The sequence below is a fragment of the Oreochromis aureus genome, linkage group 3 (assembly GCF_013358895.1).
Source record: "Oreochromis aureus strain Israel breed Guangdong linkage group 3, ZZ_aureus, whole genome shotgun sequence".
In the NCBI taxonomy this organism is placed as follows: Eukaryota; Metazoa; Chordata; class Actinopteri; order Cichliformes; family Cichlidae; genus Oreochromis; species Oreochromis aureus.
The window spans coordinates 103,534,247-103,545,336 of NC_052944.1; the positions used below are offsets into that span (position 1 = coordinate 103,534,247).

The 11,090-nt window shown below is 43.8% G+C and overlaps 1 protein-coding gene across 1 annotated transcript; it reads left to right on the top strand.

The window, feature by feature from the left end:
- Window positions 1-288: 288 nt before the first annotated feature.
- On the top strand, window positions 289-3,942 carry LOC120438615 (E3 ubiquitin-protein ligase TRIM21-like). The gene is made up of 2 exons (XM_039609023.1): window positions 289-427; window positions 2,008-3,942. The coding sequence occupies exon 2, from the start codon at window positions 2,017-2,019 to the stop codon at window positions 3,673-3,675; it is 1,659 nt and encodes a 552-aa protein (XP_039464957.1). The 5' UTR covers window positions 289-427; window positions 2,008-2,016; the 3' UTR covers window positions 3,676-3,942.
- Window positions 3,943-11,090: the final 7,148 nt, after the last annotated feature.

Here is an 11,090-nt window from a genome sequence, read left to right on the forward strand (position 1 = left end):
CTAGTGTTAAAGAAGTTGAATTAGTACTTGGAGTATTTTTAACAGTAGTACTTCTACTTCAGTACAGACTGTGTGTACTTTTACCACCTGTGTCTGAGACCTCCTTCAGGGTCCACCTGAAGCTCTCAGTCTGCTGTGGAAAAAGGAAATCCAGGTGAGTTGCTCCTGATCACCTGAGGCCGTCATTACTGTGTGAACCCACACACCACTCCTCACTCCTCCCACCCGCTGCACACAGCCACTGAGTACAGACCGGCTGATAAAGGGAGAGGCAGGGAGAGGCGGAGCAACACCTGAAAAACAAGACGTTCAACGTCATTTTGCAGAAGTGAAAGTGTGAGAGAGCAGCAGCAGAGCTGCAGTCGAGTCCTGTTTGTCTCTAAAAGAAGATTCACTGGAGTCCATCAGGTTTCTCTCAGCAACAGTGGTGAGTGCAGCTGATCACACTTCCTGTTTCTACACAAATCTTCACTCTGTTCACTTCATGCTGACTCATCACAGTCACACTGGATCCATAGAAATCTGCTCATGTAACCACAGATCCACTGTAGGAACATCGAGCTGCTGCTTCAGTCTCACTGTGGCTCTGCTCAGGACTGTGGACTCAGTCTGTGCTCTGGACTTCAGACTGACTCCACACTTCCTGGTTATTCATCACTTCCTGTTCCTACTAGGCTGATTCTGGATCTGATTGATCATAAGGATTACAGACGTGAAAACACCTGTTTATTCTTTATTGATATAAAGCCTTTGATACTGTAAACCAGCAGATGTTGGTCAGTACTTCAAAAAGTCATTCAGACATTTTACAAAGAGAGATTATCTGACTTAGTGTATCCTGTAAGAGTCACAGATATTCCTGAATCATTCAGAAAACAGTCGATGCTGCACTTTATAACTTTGTGTGGAAACATAAATCTCGTTATTTAAACAGATGTGTTTGAATCATCCTGATAATCGAGGCTTTAAATATGTCAGAGTTCACACATCAGCTGTGATGTTCAAGCTGAACTGGATCAAACATGTCATCAGACACAAACATAGATGATGGTGTTTAATCCCAAAGCTTATTTAAACAAACTGGAGGACAGAATTCCTCCTTAAATGTGATTTTGATCAACAAAATCCACTGATCTCATTTTCACACACAGGCTTTATCATGGTGGCTTCTTCTCTACTAACATAAATCTTTGATCTGGACAAACAAATATATGAAATATAAAAATAAATAAATGTTTTCTGAGGATCCAGAATAATTGAATGATGTATCCCAGCGAGTGACTGGAAAAGTTCATCTTCTTCCATATCCTGAGTTTGTGAGGAGCTGTGATGTTCCAGTATCTGTGAGAGAAAACAGTTTTTAATGACGCACAAATGGACCAAATATACAGACACCACTGAATAAACATGTTCTCATAAATGCCATTAATATACTGGATCAACAGTTAATAACACATTTCTGAGGTTTATGATTCATTGTCCTCCTCACTGTCACTTCTATTGGAACAGTCACTGTTTAATATTAATGGCTCGTTGATCTGGACTTACAATAAGAAGTATTTAGTCACCAACAAGGTCGAAGTTTACTTCACAGTAATTGATATGTATCCAACAAACTGATTTATTCAAGTATAAAATGATCTGGATGAATCTTGGACCTTCTGTAAAACAGTCAGAGAAACAATTTCACATCTTTTTAACGACTGTATTTATCTTCATCCCCAAAAGTTGATCCTGTTCATCTGGACGCTGCACTGTACAGCAGACACGACGATGTTAAGTTTGTGTTTGGGATGAACCAGTTTGTGTCTGAGTGTGTTGCTGGGTCTCCACCAGTTACTCTGAGAACTGAAGAAGCTTCTCTGATGAAACGTCTTCAAGAAACTCAAAGAAGTCCAGACGCTTTTCTTTCCAAGCTCCTCAGACTACTGACGCTTGTTTCTGTCTTTTTAAAAATGAAATTTAAAGTGAATTTTGAATCAAATGTTTCTTTTCTTTCTCCCTCAGAGTGCAGACATGTCTGCTGCCAGCAATCTGCGATCTGAAGATCAGTTTCTGTGCTCCATCTGTCTGGATGTGTTCACTGATCCAGTCTCTACATCATGTGGACACAACTTCTGCAAAACCTGCATCAGTCAGCACTGGGACATGAATCAGAGCTGTCAGTGTCCCATGTGTAAAGAGACTTTCTACACTAGACCTCAGCTGAGGGTCAACACGTTGTTCTCTGAGATGGTTGCTCAGTTCAGACGTGAAGCTCAGCAGAAAGCCAGCAGCAGCAGCTCAGAGCAACAAGCTGCCAAACCAGGAGAAGTTCCCTGTGACGTCTGCACTGGAACCAGACTGAAGGCCCTGAAGTCCTGCCTGGTGTGTCAGACCTCCTACTGTCAGACTCACCTGGAGCCTCATCTGACAGTGAAACGTCTGAATAGACATCAGCTGATTGATGCTGTGGAGAACCTGGAAGGAAGGATGTGTACGAAGCACGATAAACTTCTGGAGCTGTTCTGTAAGAGCGACCAGACATGTGTCTGCATGCTCTGCTCTGTTTTAGACCACAAGAACCACGAGTTTGTTCCTCTGAGAGAAGAATATGAAGGAAAGAAGGCAGAGCTGGAGAAGACAGAGGCTGAGATTCAGCAGATGATCCAGAAGAGACGACTGAAGATTCAGGAGATCACAGAGTCGGTGAAGATGAGTAAAGATGCTGCAGACAGACAGAAAGCAGAAGGTGTTCACATCTTCACTGCTCTGATGGAGTCTGTTGAGAGACGCCTGAAGGAGCTCATGAAGGAGATCGAAGACAAACAGGAAACTACAGAGAAACAGGCTGAAGGTCTCATCAAAGATCTAGAACAGGAAATCTCTGAGCTGATGGAGAGAAGCTCTGAGGTGGAGCAGCTCTCACGCTCTGAAGACCACCTCCACCTCCTCCAAAGCTTCTCCTCCCTGAAAGCTGCTCCAGCCAGCAAGGACTGGACAGAGGTCAGAGTTCATCCACCATCATATGAGGGGACTGTGGGGAGACCTGTGGCTCAGCTGCAGGAGACACTCAGGAAACTCATGAAGAAGAAGCTGTTAGAGGCTGAGCTGCAGAGGGTGCAGCAGCATGAGGTGGATGTGACTCTGGATCCTGATACAGCTCATCCTGGTCTCATCCTGTCTGATGATGGAAAACAAGTGTACTGTGGTGATGTGAAGAAGAATCTTCCAGACAACCCAGAGAGATTTTCTCTGTGTGTTTGTGTTTTAGGAGAGCAGAGTTTCTCTTCAGGCAGATTTTACTTTGAGGTTCAGGTTAAAGGAAAGACTGCCTGGGCTTTAGGAGTGGCCACAGAGTCGATCAACAGGAAGGGAAAAGTCACACTGACACCTCAGGATGGTTTCTGGACTGTGGTGCTGAGAAATGGAAATAAGTACGAAGCTCTTGATGACCCTCCAGTTGATCTCTGTCTTCATCCTGGTCCTGAGAAGGTGGGGGTGTTTGTGGATTATGAGGAGGGTCTGGTCTCCTTTTATGATGTAGGTGCTGTAGCTCTGATCTACTCCTTTACTGGCTGCTCCTTCACTCACAAACTCCACCCATACTTCAGTACCGGTCTGAATCAGGGTGGTAAAAACTCTGCACCTCTGATCATCTGTCCTGTCAATCAAATTGAGTCGATCAACGACTGATTTTATTGGATGAACTGATTGATTTTTCTTGAAGGGACCAAATGAACATTTTGAGTGTAAATCCTCTACAGTCTCCATGTTTCTATAGAATCTGATCATCAGGACTCTGATTCACACTTTGATTCTCATGGAGTTTGATTTGAACAGAAGAAAAGTTGAATCAGGAAATGTTCCCACTGATGGAGACTCGAGCTGAAGAGCAAATATCAGAGAATAAATGTCCAAAAGCTTCATTTACAATAAAGTTTGTTCAATGCTTTGAGTGAATCCAGACTCATGTGTGGCTGTTATACGGAGCATCAGAGTCCAGCTGAGTTATGTTGGATACAAACTGCTTATTTTGGCTCTGTGAGGATTTTTGTTCACTGAAAACTGATAAGACGGATAACATTCAAAGAACTCTGTAGAGATTCATGCATCCATGTTCTCCACCTGCAGGTGTGGAGGAGAAAGGTGGAGCACAGACTGCTGCATCCTTCCAGTCACATCATTTTGATGATTATATTTCCATGTTGTGATGATGTGGGTTAAAGAGAAACAGAGTTGAACGGCTGCAGTCACAGCATGAAGAAGATGCTGAAGCTGAGCTGTCAGTGAACATGTTTCACTGTGATTTGATTTGAAGAATATAAAGTGTGTGTGGCTGCTGACAGCTGCAGTCTCTGTTAGTCTGCATGTTCAACACTGTTACGGCCCTAGCTGGGCCTCCTGAAACTGCCCTTGTGTGGGCGTGGTGTTTTTCTCCGCCTCCTCCTCTCTTGCCACTCCCACCTCCTGTTTCTCTCACTCTCCTCTCTCCCCAGGACACAGCTGCTCTTGGTTAGCCTCGTTTGCCACCTGAATCCAGTCAGCAATCACCTCTGAGGCTATTTAAGCTGCGGATGAGCTGTGAGCAGGGTGGTGTTCTCTGTTGTCTCTGCTTGGTGTTCTTAGTGTGTGGTTATCCTGCTCGTAGCGTGGAGTTGTGGAAGCAGTATAGCTGCTTCACGTGAGTAGTGTGGGCTTGTGGGCCTCGGCAGCAGTAAAGCTAGCTGCTGCTAGTGACAGGGTGAGCTTGTGGGCCCCTGGAAGTGCCTCCTCGTGGTGTGGAGTTTTTGTTTGATTGAGTGTTCTTTGTTGTTGTAACCTTTGTTTTCCTTTTTCCAAGGGTTATTGGTAAAACGGCGTTGCCGGTCTCTTTATGTTAAGGTTATTTATAATAAAGACTATTTTATTTACTAAAAACACCTGTCTGTTTTCCTTTCATTCTGTTCTGGACCCATTTGTTACTGGTCCCCTCACTCGCACGCCTAGACCCCTTCGGGGGGATGTAACAAAGTGGGGGCTCGTCCGGGATTATGAATGGAAGGAACGGCAATTGATTAATAGTGAGTTGTTTGCCAGTGGCTTGTTTAGTTGTATTGTATCTGCCCCGCTCTCTCTCCAGTTAGCAGAGGGGAGTGTCTAGCTGAGCGTAAGCTCCTCCTTCAGGCACTTATTTTTTTATTTTGCCTTTTTTATTTTCGGAGTAATCCCGGGTGGGGATTAGTTCCCTGTCGGGGGTAGGCTTGTCGGTGCTTTGTGCACTTGATGCTTTGCCTTTAAAGTTGCCTCGAGCCTGGTACACTCCAGAAGCTAACTAGGCTAAGTTTTTAGTAGGTAGGTCTGGGGAGAGGGTCGGTGGTATTTTTATTTATTGGTTAACCTGTGGCCACATATATTTCCCACCTGTTTTTCATTTGTGTATTGGAGGTGGTGCTTTTTTGTTGTTATTGTTAGCCTCAGGTAGTTTTTGTTTTGGATTTAATGGCTACCTTTGATATTGCCGTGTTTAAGGAAAACCCTTCGCTTGTCCAGCTGGACGCTTGTAGGAAGAGGGATTTGCATGAGGTGGCATCATTTTATAGCATTTCTGTCTCCACGGCTCTGCGTAAGGCTGAGCTGAAAGCTGCTCTTGTGTCTGGCTTGGTGGAGAAAGGGATAGTGGCCTTGCCAGTGTCTGCCAGTCCACTTGAGCATGGTGTAGCATCTCAGCCCGTTCCGCAGGTGCCAGCTCAAGGTGTAGCGCCATCAGTGTCTACGCCTGTTGCTCAGGGGCTGCCCGAGAACAAGCCGATGACACTGCCTCACTTCGAACCACTTTCCATTGAATCAAGTGTAGGCTCGAAGCAGGATGCTAAGCTCCGTGTACGCCTGGCTCGTCTCCAGTTAGAAAAGGAGGAACGTGAGAGGGAGTTCCAGTTAAGGAAGGAGTTGGAGCTTAGGCGTTTAGACGCAGAGCTTGCCAGAGCCAGGGAGGTTGAATTGAAAAAGGTGGAGGTGGAGGCAGAGACAGCTGTTAAGTTGCGATAGCTGGAACTCCAGCAGGCTTCCCTTCCTCCGACTGCCTCCATTCGCCAGGCAGACACACCGTTTGATGTGGGGAAAAACATTTGTCTGGTTCCAGTGTTCCGCGACACTGAAGTTGACAGTTATTTTGAGTGCTTTGAGTGTATAGCCACAGCCTTGCACTGGCCACGGGAGTTGTGGGCCGTTTTGCTACGTTGTAAGCTGGCAGGTAAGGCTCAGGAAGTTTGTTCCTCGCTGTCAGCACTTTCAGTGGGGTTGCATAGTTTATTTGACTCCTGGCATCTTTTAGCTTTCACCAGCTCATCAATATCAGGCTTCACATCCTGAGCGGCAGCTAACTTCAGGATGTGATTCAAGTGCCTGTGTGTGAGCCTTGAGCGCAGTTTTGTTTTGTTTATGCTCATTACAGAGAAAACTTGCTCACAAAGATACGTGGTTCCGAACATGCACAACAGTTTTGCAGCGAGGGCTGTCAAGTTGGGGTAACCTGGCAAGAGATTCTGATAAAATGTGTTCAAGCTGCAGCAAATTTGCCCTTCAAATCCGAGTCACACTGCAAGTCTATTATTTTAAGTTGGATCCTGACGGACCAAAAATCTGAAATCGTTGCTGAAACTCTAGTAACAGTCCCGTTATTTTTATCTTTGAACCGCTTCATATCTGCCACACTTTGGGTCGTGCACACATTTTTCAGACAGGGGAAGTGAGCTGCCTCACCACCAGCGAGCTGTGTCTCCCACAATAACAGCTTCAACTTGAAAGAACGTATGCTGTCATAATACTGCGTGACAACTTTGTTGCGTCCTTGCAGCTGTTTATTCAAGTTATTCAGGTGTAGTGATGGGATTTCCGGCTCTTTTTAGGGAACCGGCTCTTTCTGCTCGGCTCACTAAAAAGAGCCTGCTCTTTCGGCTCCGAACCGGCTCTTTAGGTTTTTTTTGTTGCTTTAATTAATTTATTATTAACAATAATATAAAATTATGCACGAAAGGAATTACTAATGTAAAAAAAAGTGGTTTTAGTTATATATGTTTATATATAAATATATGTGGTGGCCCCTAGAGACAAAGCGCGTACGAACTCCAAAACACATTTCTAGCGTTAAGTGAACTTCAAAACAGAGCTACCTAGATCACTTAAATTACACAATTGAAAGCATATGTGTATTGTTTGCGTATTTATACACAAGCACTCATATATATTCAAATAATTCAAAAAATGTTCATTTACCTGTTACTACCACACACCCAATCTGGTCGTTGGTACTTGCTGGCTTGTGTAGCCACTAGGTAACGAAAGCTCAACACTGGGCCGAGCATCCTGGAGCACTGTGTTGTCTTTTGTACGTGCTTCGGAGTTTTTACGTGTTTTGAAGTTTGTACGTACTTCGTCTGTAGGGGCCACCGTAAATATACTTTTATTTATTCACTCCACATGAAATGTAATAAATCATACAAAAACCAACTATTCACATTTCAACTTTTAACTATTTAAATTTTCAGCTTTTTCCTTTTAAACAAATTTAAAGTGAAACAACACAACACACACTGCAAACCACAACACAATAAAATATAAATTAAAATATGAAAAAGAAGATGCATATTCTCTGTCATATGGGCAGTGTATCCAGAAAACACACTATATGCTGCAATAAATGCCCTGCCCAAGTGTCCCCTCTCCCCACTGCCTTTCAGCAGCATGCTACAGCAAACAGGTCGTCAGAGGAGCCAAGATGATGATTCAGTTTAACATTTTCTACAATATTGACAAAGCACTTTAAGCACAAAATTGTTAGTTAATAATTTAGAAATGAATATGGTCTGTATGGACTGCAATTCAAAAAAAAAAAAAAAGTGCACATGTAAAACTGCGGTGTTAAGCGATGCAGTTGAAAAATTTGTGTGCACCTAACTTTTGTGCCTAAATTTTTAAAGTTAGGCGTACCGGTGCGCCCATGGCAAAAAGTTAGTCTAGAGCCCTGGAAAGGTATTATTATCCACAAAGACTTATATATTGACAGGCAGTTTGCATCATTTACTCAGTTGCAAAACAAGTTCTCTCTCCCTGCGTCACATTTTTTCAATATTTACAGATAAGAAACTATGTTCGTCAGAGTGTCCTCAATTTTTCATCTCTTCAGGAAGAGGGGTCAATTTTTACACTCCTTTTGAGTTCCCCAGATTCTAAAAAGTTTATAAAAGGTTATATCTACAATTGCACATTAGAGTCGGACCCAATAACTGCATTGTTTGGATCTTCCTCTTCCCTTTTAAGAAAATTAAACAAAAAGAAGATGGATATTATCTGTCATATGGGCCTGCATGAATAAACTTTCTGTATCCGCAACTGAAAATAGTTGTGGATGATTACTATACCATTTTAATGTGACGTTGTTGTCCCTGGCTCTCTTCCTCTGTCTCTCCCTCTTGCTCTGTTCCTGTGTTACTGCCAGTGTAACTACCGCCCCTCCCCCCTCATCCCAGCGCAAAGCACAAGGCTCGCGTGCGGGGTGAAGCGGAAAAAAAGTGCGAGAGAGAGGGTGAGAGAAAGAGACAGAGAGCGAGAGAGAGAGAAAAAAAACGGCTCGCGATAAGGAGCCGGCTCCCATCGTTCACGTCAATGATCCGGCTCTAAGAGCCATTTCGTTCGCAACCGACCCATGAGTATTCAGGTGCTCTGTAACATCCACCATAAATGCAAGGTCCTGCATCCATTCTGCGGAATGAAATTCTCTGGAGCTTTATGAACCCCAAACTACCACAAAGGAGCAGCTAAGATCCAACATCAACTAGAATGGAAACTTGTGGCTTTAAACTGCTCCTCAGATAAAACATTTACAGATTATAGGAATGAAACCTCAACAAATAATTTCAGTTATTTTTTGTACCTATTTGTCTCCAGAACAAGAACAAGAGCAATTATCACAGGAAGCAGGCCTCCTATTGGTGGTGTGAGAAAGTGGTAGTGGGGAGGAGGATCACAGGGAGCAGGGGTGAAAAGGAGAAGTGGAGTCTATGGTTCTGTGTGGAGGAGGATAGACCGAGCAGGCCAGACCTCAGAAAATTCAAGCACTTTCAACACATTTGTCTAAATGCATGACGTGTCCTTTAACAAATGACTGAATATTATATCCAACCTCTGGAAACATCTGCACAGAGACAGAGATAAATCGGGAACCTCTCACCATTTGTACCTGAAACAACAATGGAGACTTCATCACTTGGCCTGTGGGTACCTATAGGCTGCCTCAGAAGTCCCATCGAGCCCGATAGGACCTCTTCTTCAGCTTGGTGGCTCCCCTCACCTCTGGTTTCCATCATTTGGTTCGGGGGTTACCAGCATGACAGGCACCAACCACCCTGAAGGCGCAGGGAACAAACCCTGTTGCCCACTGCGAGAAACACCTGTGAACCCCAAGCTGAAGCAAAAAGCTGAGGGGATATTAGGATAGCCACTCCAGTCCGCCGTCATCTCATACAGGTTTTCTAAATCACTCTTTGTCTGGTCCCTCACCCAGGACTATTTTGCCATGGAAAACCCTACCAGGGGGCACAAGCCCCAAACAACATATACCCTGGGATCCATGGGACACACACACCTCTACATCATGATAAAGTAGCAATTTGTGGAGGGTAATTAGTTCATCTGATAGATGAGCTCATTTCTAGTAACAACACCACAGCAGAGGACAGGTGCAAACTGGACATGAAAGTCAGAACTGCTGAGAAATGTCATTGGTGGATTACTGCCACATCTTTCAGACATCTAAATGAGACATGAAGTAGTGTTGGGAAATCAGTTTTACCCCGGTTCTTTATTCGTCGAGGGATCCAGAGACCGGAACTCAGTAGTCATTTTTACAAAAATCTTTATTCATCTTCATTTAAGCATGCACTTCTAGAAGGGAAGACGAGGCCGGTGTCCCTCTGCAAAATCTTCACCCCTTTGTTAGTCACAGCCAGCTTTATAGAAGCAGCCCTATCATAGGTCCCCCACAGTGTGCTCCAAACTCTGTCTCTGTGTGTATGCACGAGCACGTGAGTGCCTGTGTGTGCGCGTACCCGTATGCCTATGTGAGTGCACGTGAATGACTGTGTGCATGTAGGTGTGGGAGTATATCAGTTAAAACACTGGGTATGTGTCTCTTCCTAGGGGCCATAAATACCATCTCCCCTCCAGACCACAGTTATCAAGTTAAATGTTGAGACCCCCACCTAGGTATGCCCTGAGGAATTTCCACTTAACATTAACTCCTTTCTGTCTTAGCTACATAGTTCAAACTGGGGGAGGGTCTCCTTAGCTCTACTCCTAAGTTCATGACACAATCAGGCCTTTATTACATCCAGGGCAGTGTCAGTGTCTCTACAATAATTCTACATTATATCTAACACATTTCTAAACTCTAAAATAAGCTAAACATTCCTACAGTAGTCAGCATCACAATGGGCTGTAATCACCTCTCGCACAGCTTATTTACACTCACACAGTCTGGGAGGAGGTACAATAGCATCAGTTGCAGGACCACTCCACAGCTAAATAGGTTTTTTTCACCACAGCAGTCAGACTGCCACACCAGCGCTTGTAAGAGGTGTAATTGTATTTTTAGCTTGCAATATTTTTGTATTTGTGAAAGTTATACTATCTATTGCTTCTTAATATTTATCTGGTGCTCTTATTTGGTTTCTTATTTACAATATCCCATCTGGCATTGCACTGCTGAATAGTGCTGGGGCTGAGGAGAAACAGAAGAGAGTAGAGGGACTGAAGACAGTAGACATGGTGTAGATGGGAGCAAATAAGGTCTGTGATTAAGGGAAACTTGGTCAAATGTTTGTGTAAATTCTGTCGAGTGGTTAATTGTATTTACCAACATCAAAAAGTCACAAGCAAAGAAAGACCACACCATGGCACATGTTTAAAAAAGGAAAGTTTATTCATAAAAAATATTTATTAAACATAACTCCTCTCTGCTGACATCTGGCTACCAGATGTCAGCAGAGAGGACTGTGTTGAAAAGCTTCGAGTAATGAACCGTTCTTTAACACAAGCTTTAATGTTTCAGAAAGCTTCATTTGGCCATCACTACA

Coding starts and splice junctions, on each gene's coding strand:
- LOC120438615 (XM_039609023.1), top strand. CDS start 2,017: ATGTCTGCTGCCAGCAATCTGCGATCTGAAGATCAGTTTCTGTGCTCC.